The sequence below is a fragment of the Vipera ursinii genome (assembly GCF_947247035.1).
Source record: "Vipera ursinii genome assembly, chromosome: 3".
Lineage (NCBI taxonomy): Eukaryota > Metazoa > Chordata > Lepidosauria > Squamata > Viperidae > Vipera > Vipera ursinii.
In genome coordinates, this window is record NC_139516.1 from 61,369,353 (window position 1) to 61,383,721 (window position 14,369).

Consider the following 14,369-nt stretch of genomic DNA (forward strand, 5'->3'; position numbering starts at 1 on the left):
TAAAATTGGAACGATACAGAGAAGATTAGCATGGCCCCTGCGCAAGGATGACACGCAAATTCGTGAAGCGTTCCATATATTTTTTTGTCACCCTCTAATACAGGGGTGTCAAACTCAATTTCATTGAGGGCCGCATCAGCATTGCAGTTGCCCTCAGGGGGCTGGGTGGGTATGGCCAGGGTGGGCGTGGCCTACTGGGTGGGTGTGGCTAGAGTACGTATGGCCTACTGGGTGGGCATGGCAGCTCTACATCGTTCGCATCAAGGGTGCCTATGGGGGCCTGGGCAGGAGTGGGACAGATCTGGGGGTCTTTGGCAGAAGGAGGGTCTCTGGGCCAGGGCCAAGGCAGTGGGGGCCGTTCCCTCACTGTTTCCAGGATGGCTTCGCGGGCCGCATGAAACCATTTCGCGGGCCGGATCTGGCCCCCGGGCCTTGTGTTTGACATGTCTGCTCTAATACAAAGTTATATAAAAATAATTATGAAAAACTATGGGGAAAAATTCAAAAAGAAATGGAGAGTTGGGAAAAATTGCAATTGTCTTTGTTGGGAAGAATCGCAGCAGTGAAAATGAATATCCTGCCTAAATTTTTATTCTTATTTCAAATGATACCGGTTCTTAAGAAAGATTCTAATTTGGAAGAATGGCAACGGGGCATCAATAAATTTGTTTGGGCAGGGAAAAGGCCACGAGTTAAACTTAAGATTATGCAGGATACTCGTGAAAGAGGTGGTCTTAAAATGCCCAACCTTAAATTATACTATGAAGCTGCGGCGTTAGCAAGGATAAGTGATTGGATTAATTTGACACAAGAGAGATTATTAAATCTTGAGGGCCACGACTTGTTATTTGGCTGGCATGCATATTTGTTGTATGATAAGAAGGTAGATAATGTGTTTAAAGTGCATATTTTAAGACAGGCATTGTTGAGAGTTTGGAAGAAGTATAGACACAAGTTAGACTGTAAGATGCCATTGTGGGCAATTCCAAAACACGCAATAGAAAACATAAATGTTGGATTCAAACATGACGTGACCACGTATAAGGAGATTTTAAGCTTGGAAAGAAGTGTATGGTGTTTAAAATCGTATAATCTCTTGCGAGATGAGAAGATTGTTCAAACTTGGTTTCAATATACTCAGTTACGGGCCAGGTGGAAAGAAGATCAGAAAACTGGTTTTGCAATGACTGATGAAAATTTGATAAAGCAAATTAGAAATCAGGGTCCAGCACATATCAAACGGATATATCTTGCATTGATAGAAATTGACTCAGAAACAGAACTTGTTAAAGATTGTATGATAAAATGGGCCCAGAACATCCAAGAAGTTATTACAATGGACACGTGGGAAAAGATCTGGGTGAGGAACGTAAAATTTACACAAGCTCAAAACTTAAGAGAGAACTTTTATAAAATGTTTTATAGATGGCATTTAGATCCTAAAAAGCTTGCAAGTATGTATCCGAACTATCAGCCAAAATGCTGGAGGTGTGGTGGTGAAGATGCAACATATTTTCACATATGGTGGACTTGTAAAAAGGTTAAGGCTTTTTTGATAAAAATTTGGTGGAATATGCAGAAGATCTTCAAGCAAAAGATAAAGTTTTGTCCGCAATTCTTTTTGTTGGGTATAATTACAGAAGCTACTGTTGTGGACACTAAGTTGATGTTGAATTTAATTACAGCAGAAAGACTTTTAATAGGTCAATATTGGAAGAAGGAGGAACTGCCGACTATAGAGGAATGGACTTTAAAGGTTTCTGACCTGGCAGAAATGGCAAAGATCTCGGCTTATTTGAAAGATCATTCGCAAGAACGCTATATTATGGAGTGGAAAAAATGGATTGAATATATCCAGAAGAAATATGGGACTAAAAAGTTTTATTTAGCATTTGAATAAGTCTTCCTTTCTATTTTCTTTTTTTTTCTATATGAAATATTAGTATTGTTTGTAGTTATCTTATATGAGCTAGAGAGTGATAGATTTAAGAATTTATTGTTGGTAGCATATGGATGTTTATGATTGTTCTTTGTTTTTATACCCTGTACTTAGCTCTGGGAAGTCGGGGGGGGGGGGAGGGGGGAAAGGGGAGGGAGGGGTAGGTAGGGGAGGGGGAGAGGGGATTGTTAAAGATAAAATGTATTTTAAAACTTTTCAATAAAAAAAGAGAATCTAAGTGAACTTAAAAAATGTGACAACTATTTTATAACATGCTACACATGAGATAGCAGATAATTTGGAATGACTATAAAGTCTCTATAATTGTCTTACATATTAAAAACAAGTTTCAATTTATAACATTATGCATGCATTTCAATAGCTAACAAAATAAGAACAAATAGGGCAAACTATTTGTCTTAGTACAGAGGGCAGGTACAATATTGTTACCATTACTAAAATTTAGTGGATGAAACTTATGACTGGAATGTACTCCCCTTTCAAAAGAGGAGGCAGAGTTGCATTATATGTAAGAAATCGCTACACCTCCACAGAAATGCACAAAAACAAGGCTGAAAGCTTTGCTGAATGCATATGAGTTAATATAAAAGGAAAAAGAATGACATTGCCATAGGCCACTCATGATGCAAAAAAGATGCTGAGACCCTAGAACAGGCATGTCAAACTCGCAATGTCACGTGACCTTCGTGCGACGTATTGCGACTTTTTCCCCATTGCCGGCAATTGGGTGGGCGTGGTTTCAGTGTGATGCATCCGGCCCGCGGGCCGGCAGTTTGACATGCCTGCCCTAGAATGAGTACAGAGAAGAACAACAAAGATGATAAGGGATCTGGAGGCTAAACCGTACAACGAAGAGTTGGGAGAAGTAGTCTAAGAGAAGGACTAGGGGGCAGCATGATAGCAGTCTTCCAATATTTGAGGGGCTGTCACAGAGAAGAGAGGGTTGGCGTGTTCTCCAAAGCACATGAGGGTAAGAGAAGAAGTAAGGGGTGAAGGGACGCGGTGGCTCAGTGGGTTAAGACACTGAGCTTGTCGATCAGAAGGTCGGCAGTTTGGCGGGTCGAATCCCGAGTGCCGCGTAACAGAGTGAGTGCCTGTTACTCGTCCCAGCTTCTGCCAACCTAGCAGTTCGAAAGCACGTAAAAATGCAAGTAGAAAAATAGGTGGGAAGGTAACAGCGTTCCGTGCGCCTTTGGCGTCTAGTCATGCCGGCCACATGACCATGGAGACGTCCTCGGACAAGCGCTGGCTCTTCGGCTTTGAAACGGAGATGAGCACTGGCCCCTAGAGTTGGAAACAACTAGCACACATGTGCGGGGGAACCTTTACCTTTACCTTTAATGGGTGAAAAATCATTAAAGAGAGATCCATCCTAGAACTAAGGAGAAATTTCCTGACAATGAGAACAATTAATCAGGCTTTCCTCTAGAAATTGTGGGTGCTGCAGCACTGGAGCACCCACAAGAAGAGATTGAACAGCCATTTGTCCAATAGCAGGGTCTCCTGCTTGACCAGGGATTAGAAGACCTCCAGAATCCCTTCCAACCTTGTTAATCTATCTTCTACCTGTCTCTTTCTACAAAGGAACAAGAAATACTTTCCCCTTCTTCCTATGAACTCTTTTTAAAAGTGTTCTTGTAACCTACATAAATGTAACAAAAATGTATAAAATGACACAAGGTTTTTTTTAAAATAGCCTTCCATTTTAACAAATATATTCCCCAACAGATATACAAGACTAACCACTTGTGATATTTTCTTCCAGGAACATCATGGTAGAAAATACTGTATGATTCACTGATCTAGTGTTGTCAAAAGTAATTGAAAAAACAGTTTATCAAATTATATTCATTCATTCATTCATTCATTCAACAACATACACAGTGACTCTGGGAGATGTACAACATTAAAATCCAACTGTTAAAAATGCAATTTAAATCCCACTCAGTTTCAACCCTCCTCAACCTGTGGAAGTGGCAACAGAATCAGGCAAGGCACTTGATCAGCTCTGAATGGGATCCCCAAACCCACTGACAAAACCATGTGTTCAAGGCATATCAACTGTTGTTTTTAATGTAAAAATCTGTATTAAGAATTTTCTCCCAATTTAGAAGCCCTAAATTAATAGTTGCTTTAATGTACTATTAGTCAGATAAATTAGAGCATCTGGCCATTCTTGGTTTATCATGAAAAGCTAAACAGAGCAGGATATTTAGTAATTGGATAAAAGACCACCAGGAAATGCGACAAAAAAGAAAACATCTGGAAGAAGATAATGGCAAACTGTTTTAATATTCTTACCAATAAAAGTGCATAGGTATGAAATCAACTGGAATCAAGCTTGACACAAAAACATCATACTAAATTACAAAATGTATTTGCATAGAAATATTTTTGAAATGTAACAAGTATTTCCAACAGAAAACCACAATATGGATTAGAAAAAAATACTTTATTTACGAAAATGCTGAATAATTATGACTTACTGAGTCATCTGTAGCAGAAGCAGGCCAGCCTTCCCAATATTGATGACGAACAGGGATACTAGTCAGGTCATACACATTTCGTTTAACCTGCCATAAACAAACAAACAAATAAATGGCTGCAAATGCTTACTTTATACAACCAGCACTCAGTAATAATTTAAATACTACAGTTGTGCCGTTCAAGTTGAGAAATTGTGATTTTTTTTTACAGCAATCATTAGGACCTTTAACAAAAGCTAGAATCAAAATTTAGCTGTTTACTCCCATACCAAATGTTTTACAGACACAACCATCATGTTTACTGTAAAATCACTTGGACATAAATGTACCTGGTACATGTAGCAAATACAACACACAATGTACTGCAAGAAGGAAATGCCCTTCATAAAAATAATTCAAAAACAGATTTTGTCCTATTGCAAGATCTAAGAAAATCAAACACAACATTGCTATTTTCATTTGTTCAGTTGCCAATACTGTATATGTATTAACTATTACTTTAAAGTGGCCACTGATGAATAAAAGCACTTTATTAGGTATACTGTAATATGAGAATTTATTAGGCATAATCTAATACCGGATTTCAACTTACCAAGAACTTTGATTCTTTTACTGTGGTCTTTTTTGTGGTCTTTCTGAACCACAATAATTTTATCCCACTGCAGGTATTATTTGTCTAACAAATTATTGTTAACACTAGATTGTCAAACTGTTTAGTTCTCTCTAAGATGAAACTGATTCTTCTATAAGCATGCATCTGACACAATTCTCTTTAGAAATATTCACTGAGATAGATAGAATGAGGCTATAGTAATTTCCACATCTTAATTCTTTCAATGTAGCACTAATATCCCATGTACATTTGAATGGAGACTTTCTGACTTAACTTTTTACAGCCTTCTGATGGACATTTGCAGCTAATGACTCTCTTATCAGTCTGGGAACCAACTCCCAAAGGTGCTTTTTCAAGAGACAACTGGACTTTCTTGTTTCTCTTTGAAGACGTTTTGCTTCTCACAGAGCTGAAGAAGCTTCATGGATAAGAAGCAAAACATCTTCAAAGAAAAAAAAGGAAGTTCAGTTGCCTCTTGAAAAAGCACCTTTGGGACAACCATGACCTGGATGACTGAGAATCTCCGTAGACATCTGGGAACCAAAGATTATAAGTCACTAATAATTTTATATACACAAAGTTTTGAACATACTAATAGCATGTTAAATTTACATTCTATGTTACATAAATTTTACATTTTATTCTTAAGTCATTGCTTATAAGTAATCTCTCTCTCTCTCTCTCTCTCTCTCTCTCTCTCTCTCTCTCTTTGGAAAGTGATGCACCTGTTTAACTGAACTGTAGTTCAAGAAACCTTATGCCATAATAACTATATTTAATGTTCTACAAGTTTCAAAGTTGTTTATATTGCAAAAGTTTAAAAAGTTATTTCAGTGTCATTTTTGTGTACCAAACAAAACTTTACCTGATTAGTTCATAATATGGTTCCAGCAATTTCTATTTTGTACCATATCTCAGGAAAAGGTAATTATCTATCTATCTATCTATCTATCTATCTATCTATCTATCTATCTATCTATCTATCTATCATTCTATCTATCTATCTATCTATCTTTCACACACACACACTACACATACACATACTGATGAATGATGATGAATGATCTCTGGCGGGCTCAGGACAGGGGTTGCTCCTCTGTCCTAGTCCTCTTAGATCTCTCAGTGGCTTTTGATACCATCGACCATGGTATCCTGCTGCGACGTCTCAGGGGGTTGGGAGTGGGGGGCACTGTTTTACGGTGGTTCTCCTCCTACCTCCTGGGCCATTCGCAGTCGGTGTTGACGAGAGGGCAGAGGTCCACCCCGAGGCCTCTCGTTTGTGGAGTTCCTCAGGGGTCGGTCCTCTCTCCCCTCCTGTTCAACATCTATATGAAGCCACTGGGTGAGATCATTTGTGGTTTCGGGGTGGGGTATCATCAGTACGCTGATGATACCCAACTTTTTCTTTCCACCCCGAACCAACTCAGTGATGCCCTCGACGTGACGTCCCGTTGTCTGGAGGCGGTTCAGGTCTGGATGGGGAGAAACAGGCTCCGACTCAATCCTGCCAAGACTGAGTGCCTGTGCATACCGGCATCTCGGGAGAACCAGTTTTGTCCATCGTTAACTATGGGGGGTGAGATGTTACCCCCCGTTGATAGGGCTCGCAACTTGGGCGTCCTCCTGGATTCACGGCTCAGTTTAGAAGACCACATAGGAGCCGTGACCAGGGGGGCTTTTGCTCAGGTTCGCCTGGTGCGCCAGTTGTGACCCTATCTGGACCGAGATGCCCTACACTCAGTCACTCATGCGCTCGTGACCTCCCGTTTAGACTACTGCAACGCTCTCTACATGGGGCCGCCCTTGAGGACCACTCGGAGGCTTCAACTGGTGCAGAATGCGGCCGCACAAGTTGTGATGGGGGCTTCCCGATACTCCCATGTAACACCTCTACTCCGTGAGATGCATTGGCTTCCGGTTGCCCTTCGGGTGAGATTCAAGGTGCTGGTGATGACCTATAAAGTCCTTAATGGCATGGGTCCAGGTTATCTGAGGGAACACCTGCTGCCGGCATCAAGCTCCCTTCGTCCCGTGCGCTCCCACAGGGAGGGCCTTCTCAGGAGACCGTCGGTTAAGGAATGCCGGCGGGTTATTCCCAGGGGAAGAGCGTTCTCTGTGGGCGCGCCTGCCCTTTGGAATGATTTACCTGTGGAACTCCGGACCGCCCCCAATCTGCGTTCATTTCACCGGGACCTGAAAACCTGGCTTTTTGATCTATCAGGCCTGCACTGAAGGGGTTTTAGCTTTTTAAATATTGTTTTAATTGTTGGGCTTAATTAATTTAATTTATTTTAATTTTATATTATCTTTTATATTGTATTTTATGCTGCCCTGTAAACCGCCCTGAGTCCTTCGGGAATAGGGCGGTATAGAAATCTAATTAAATAAATTTTTTATTTATTTATTTATTTTATTACATTTATATACCGCCCTTTCCTGAAGGACTCAGGGCGGTTTAAAAACAAAAATACAAAAGTTAAAAACAAATTTTAAAAAATTATATTCGTCCCTGCATAAGTAAAACCCCATAAATAAATAAAATAAATAAATACAGATGCATAGGGTAACCAAGAAAATTTTCAAGATTTTGCATTTTAGATAAACCAATAATTCCAGAATGGGTGTTTTAACAAGTGTAGGATAACCTGCAGAGAATAAAGATAAGCTTCCTAAACAGTTAAGAATACCTTAAAAAAAAGATTTCTTTTCCATATCAGGAGGGGACAGACATAACTACTACTATAGCTGACATAAGAAAATTCAGTACTATGATGTGTTTCCTAACGCTAGTGTTAATATGTCCAGGAATAAAAGGCATTGAAAATAATTTTCCTATTTTATTTATTTCAGAAATTAATATTATTTTAATTAAGACACATACTATGAAGACAGGGAGTTTTCTTATCTAAGAAACCAATGTCAGTCATATAATAAAATCTACAAAAACAGCAATAAGAATAAATAAGAATAAGAATAATAACTTTATTGTCACTTTGAATGTACACTAATCGGCATACATTGAAATGAAATTTCATTGCATACAGCTCTCAAAGGGTCACCACCTCCAATATACACTACGTAAATATGACAAAAATAAAAAAATACAAAATTATGCATATATACCCACATATATTATATGACACAGAGAAACAACACAGTCTAGATTATGTATACTTGTGCGTGGCGAGAAAAATGAATCTTGCCAGTTTGCCAGATGGATGGCATAGGGAACAAAGCTATTAGCGAATCGGGTAATCCTGCTAGAAATACTTCAAAACCTCCTTCCAGAGGGAGGAACAGAAACAGACCATAGAGTGGCTGTGTGGGGTCTCTAACAATGCTTTGAGCTCTAAGCACATAGTGATTAGAAGAAGCATCCTGAATACCAGGAAGTGAGCTTCCTATGATCTTCTCGGCTGTCCTTACCACTCTCTGTATGGACTTTCTATCTGAGGCACTGCTGCCACTGAACCAGACAGTGATGCAGTTTGTTAAAATGTTCTCAACTGTGCCTCTGTAAAAAGTGGCCAGGACAGAAGAAGAGAGATGTCCTGTCCTCATCCGACTCAGGAAACGCAGATGCTGGTTTGCACGCTTCACTAAGGATGACCAGTGTGGAGATCGTTAGTTATCTGCACCCACAGATACCTAATACTGTTGACCACCTCTACAGTTGCACCCTTGATACTGAATGGAATATGACTATGCCGGCTCTTTCTAAAATCTACGATGATCTCCTTTGTTTTATCAACATTTAGAACCAGGTTACTTTTATTGCACCAGTCCACCAGAGCCTTCACCTCTTCCCTATAAGCATCCTATAAGGACCCAGATTGTTGGGGGCAATTAAGCTGACTTTGTAATAATGCCGCTTGGGTGTGTGTGTGAAAGCCCTAATAAGCAGGCATATACATAGAATGAAGGCTACTGCTAAGCTTGTAAGCCGCCCTGAGTCTTCGGAGAAGGGCGGGATATAAATGGAATTAAAATAAAAATAAATAAATCTTCACTGCCACCCCGGATAAGACCCACCACAGCTGTGTCATCTGCATACTTCACAATATAATTTGTAGCAGATTTGGCAGAGCAGTCAGGGGTCATCAAGGTGAACAGTAGTGGACTCAGGACACAGCCCTATGGGGAACCCATACTCAAGGAGATGGAGTTGAAAATTTTCTTTCCAATTCACACAAACTGAGGCCTATCAATAAGGATATGAAGTATCCAATTACATAAAGGAGTATTCAAACTTAATAGGCCCAGTTTGTTCACCAGATGCTGAGGAATGATTGTGTTGAATGCCGAACTAAAATAAACAAACACCATTTGCACATGAGTATTCTTCTCCTCCAAGTGCGCCAAGCTAAGATGAAGCACACAGGAAAGTGCATCTTCTACAGAGCGATTCTTCCAACAGGCAAACTGTAACAAGTCAAACGTAGGGGGAAGGCATGAAACCATATAGTCCTTTACCAATCTCTCAAAACACTTCATCATAATAGAAGTGAGTGCAACTGGATGGTAATCATTAAGGCAAGTGATTATAGCTTTTGGGGGCACTGGTACAATGATTGCAGTTTTAAAACATGATGGAACCACGGCCTGATGCAACAAGAGATTGAAGTTGTCTGTGAGAACCGTGGCCAATTGGTCAGCACACTCCTTAAGTACACCCCCGGGGATATTATCAGGACCCGCCAGTTCCCGTTCTTCAACACCAATGAAGTACTAAATTCTGGAAACTGGATTCCTTACATTCTGTTCTAATTCCAAAACACAACACCGCGGTATTATGAAATAAACAGTATTCTCCTTTTTCATTCATTCATCTGAAACTCCACTGATTTCAATAACATTCCTTTGCTATTCTAAGTCTGAAAGGCATTTCGACTTAAAGTGTTATGTTGGTATAAAGCACAATGCCAGATTGATGTGCTGAACTAAAGTGATCAAAGTTTGAGTAATGCTAGCCAACACACAAGTATTATTCAACCAGAATGACATCTGTTGAGCAGCTTGTTGCAAAATACACTAGTTATTAGAGACAAGCCTCAGCTGGGAAGTAGCAGGTAAAATGTATTTAGGCATGCACTGTGTTTACTTAAACAAATGGCTCAGGTTATATTAACAAATGCATTCTGAAAAGATGCCAAAGCCAGTCCTCTTTCGACCTACAGTATTTTTTTAAAAAAGTTGCTCTCTGATAATGTATCAACTGGCCTTTCTTTAAAAAAAAACCCACTATCACTGTAATGTTTTAAAATGAACAAATCCTATGTTAATTCACAGAGAGTTGTTTGTTGAGAATATTTTATGTAAAATGAAAAAGTTTCTTATGTACCTATACAGTCAGGGCTTAGCATAGAAGTAGCAGAACTTAGAAGCCTGAATAAAGATACATCTGTAAACCTAAGGTTTGCAAACTGACATGGCAGTTTCCTATAGTAAATATTTGGAGATAGTGGCACCAATTCTGGGCCTTTGGCTATTCCTCCTAAGTATCCCAAATAGGCACTTAAGCCAACTCCATGGTAGTAACAATATTTGCTTATTGCTGAACTCTTAGAAGCTGGATATCTCAGCTGATTGTCTTTTCCCAAATTAGAGAGTCAGAAATCTGATTAATTTAAATAAGGGAAAAATAAGCTTGTGTTCAACATTTGCTACCTTCAACACTTAAAGGTAAAAAAGGTAAAGGTTCCCCCGCACATGCGTGCTAGTCGTTTCCGACTCTAGGGGCCGGTGCTCATCTCCGTTTCAAAGCCGAAGAGCCAGCACTTGTCCGAGGACGTCTCCATGGTCATGTGGCCGGCATGACTAGACGCCAAAGGCGCACGGAACGCTGTTACCTTCCCACCATAGTGGTCCCTATTTTTCTACTTGCATTTTTACATGCTTTCGAACTGCTAGATTGTCAGAAGCTGGGACGAGTAACAGGCGCTCACTCTGTTACGCGGCACTCAGGATTTGACCCACCAAACTGCCAACCTTCTGATCGACAAGCTACATAATAGCCTTCCATATGTCATAGGGAGGCCCATATTGATCTCCATTATCCATTATGGCTTTGATCAAGCAATGTAACTTTTTTTTTAGTAAAACAGAGAAGGCACGAGCTAGGATAACAGCATTTATTGTACCTCTGTGCCACATGCGACATTAGTGACAGCATGGATGTTTTTAGCATATTTTGGGCAATGTGTCAAAAAAGCAACAAAGTAGTATTCCTTGTAGGTATGATTTCTAATGTATAGTACTGCAAACCAATGTATTGTCGCCTGCATACCACCACTAGGAGATATATGCATACCAATACACAATCAGGGTAAAAAGTGTATCTCAGAAATGAAATATAGCTAATTCACCAACTTTGCTATATTGTTATCATAAGCTAACGGGAAAGCAATCAGCAAAAAAAGAGGGCATTCAAACCTGGAGCCCCTTTTTATGAACAGTATTTACCCTAATCTTGCAATTGCTAATCAATCCTAATATCACAGTTCTTATATTTCAAAGATCATTAGGTTGAGAGGGAACCATATTTCTCATATATGTATTCAGAATACTAAGAAAACAATCTGCATTTTTAGCCTATATATCTTCAATTCAAAGGTCTCTTATTCTGAACAGATTCTATATTAAGTATTTGTTCCATGTAATACACCTTGAGCTGGCAAATGTAAAAGTTCATCAGTCTCAGTTCCACTTATTTATTTCTTATTTATCATTTTATATAAAATCTAATATTTTATATAGCAATTGCATTTCATATACAAAAAACTGTTAGTAATGAATATAAATTGCTAATGCAACATTTCATTCAGAAATATATATTTGAAAAGCTAGGATAAAAAAATGACTCAGCGACATAGCAAAATGGCTGCCAATAAATAATACCAAACGATGATCTGCTTTGGGGGATAGGTAGTATATTAAAAAACAACATCAGGAACTCAAGTTCTATAGCTTCTTCTTTCTACATGAAAATTATTGATTTTAAAAATAAAATCAAAATATGTTCTCTATTTTGTAGATGTGGCATTATTATAAGATTACTCTCAGCAGGCTTACATGATTTGTGCAGCAATGTATAACTGAATGCTGTTTTTAAATATCACATGCCCTGCCTCCAAAGGTTTGTTGTTTAAGGGCACATGCAGAAGCATTGGAAAACAAACAGATCAATAGAACAGACAAATGGAGTGATCAAGGGTCATTTACGCTGGATTGTATTACAGAACAGGTAGGCTGCACAAATTCACTTTTTTAAGGATGGGGAAGATAAAAACAAAATGTTAGACTGTGAATTAATCAAGAGGCTACAGCCCTAAATTTATTTATTGGGAGGTAAATCCATTGAACATAGTGAATAATACGTTCAGGATTGACTTCTACAATTTAAAAGATACTACAAAAAGTGCCAAGACTCATTAAAGAGCAAAGAGTGCTCTCAAACAATTTTAGAGGCAAGATCATATACAAAACTTAATCCACATTAAGAAATTGGCATTTAGTATCACAACTTTCACTTTTTCTTAAGCTTTCTCTTCCCTTGTCTGTTTCTATGAGCTGTTTTTCCTCCCTACTGTTCCTCCATTTCTCTTCAAAATTTGTTTGGGCAAATCAAGCAAACTAGAAATGCACTTGAAGAATATAAAAATATATGGAAGAGCCGAGATATTTATTTGTGAATTGACTTGGAAGTCATTTAGAAAAATACATTCTAGGGTACTTGTTGCAAATAAAAGGTAACCATATTTAAACCTAGCCCTTTCCTTTCCTTAATAGCATGTGAAATATCATCTAGCTTTTAAGTTCTTCATACTTTTTTATTTTATCACCCCGACCATGATTTCACATAAAAATATGTCTGAAAAATGTTAAGGGGGAAGGGGGAAAGTCTTTGGTGATATGTGAAGGAGAAATCTCTTGTAGAGCTGTATTGGATCAATAGAATAATTAGGATAAAATGCTAGTATATAATTAGCAGAATAATAATAGAGGATATGTCCATAAAATGACAATCTTCCAATACAGCAGGACTGTCTGCTTATTACATTTTGAAGTAAGAATATATTATCAACGAAAGAAGAGACTCTTAAAATGTGAGTATAGAAATTCTTAATTGTATTTCCAGAAGCATTTGGAAGAGAACTGTTTCTGACAAGTTCCTCTTCCCAAAATGTCCTTTGCTTGTGATATAAGCACAAAATCTTCAGTTCATAGATAATTGATTGAAGGAGTTTACAATGTAAACTTTGACAGGAAAAAACAGAAGAAAAGATGAATTGCACATTCTCAAACTTTATTGCAGTCAATGGAAATCAGGAAGATATTAGACATAGTATGGAAGAATCATGAAAACTACCCCTGAAGCTGCTATTTGCCCAGCAAGAGAGTGAAAGAGAGAGAGAGAGAAAAGTACCATAAAATTTTGTACCAATTTTCTCATACGTTATACCATAAGTAAATTCTTAAAATGGAGCCTCCTTAAAAACGGAGCCTTCCAAAGGATTGTGACAACAGCTAAGAATAGCACCTGCTTGCAGAATGGCAGGAGGCTACCACAAGGTTGCCTCTGTAGGAAAGCTGAGCCTCTCATTGGCTGGGCAGCTCTGTCAGAAGCTACAGAAAACAGAAAGGTTAGTTGGGGTTGCTGGGCCCAACAGCTGGCTGAGAAGCAGGCTGAATCTTGAAGGCTGCAACAGCTTTGCATGCACCAATAGCCTCTGAGCCATCGTGAGGCTCCCTTGAGTGCCTGAGTGGCTGGGTCAGGAGCAGGTACAAGTCTTACAGGAACTGGGGGGGGAGCAGGTCCAAGGCCCATAGGGACGGGAAGTAAAGAATAGAGCCGGGGTCTTCACTAGGCCTTCCAGAGCCAGCCCCACATCCTGAGGCACACATGATTTGCTTAATGACTTGCACGGTCGCTTAACAACTGCCCTTGAGAGAGCAGTTTTAGGGGTCATTAAGGAAGATGATCATGTGGGATTGACTTATGACTTCATTGCAGTAGCCGCTTTAGGACTATCTATACCTGTTTGGTCTCCATGACACATTTTAATAACAATTTATGTATACATCTTAGAAGGTGTCTTGATTCAAATTTTGTCATTTGCCTTAAAAACCTTCCTTCTTTGCTAAGCTAGCTTTTTACCACAGAAATTTTTATTTCTCGTAACTACGTTGAATTGTGACTATTTTAATTTTTGTTGTAGGTTGATATGAGTTGTTATGGATTTGGTGATATTAAAAATTAAAAAATAGATGGGCTGCATGCCCAAGTATCTATAAAAATCTAAAGAACTGG

At 38.9% G+C, this 14,369-nt stretch overlaps 1 protein-coding gene across 2 annotated transcripts in view; it reads right to left on the minus strand.

Moving 5' to 3' along the window:
* Positions 1 to 14,369, minus strand: part of FAF1 (Fas associated factor 1) — a 222,531-nt gene that overhangs the window by 117,872 nt on the left and 90,290 nt on the right. For both annotated transcript variants that reach the window (XM_083359601.1, XM_083359602.1), the window contains exon 8: positions 4,447 to 4,533. In XM_083359601.1, coding sequence (XP_083215727.1) covers positions 4,447 to 4,533 — 87 coding nt within the window. The remainder of the gene's footprint in view (positions 1 to 4,446; positions 4,534 to 14,369) is intronic.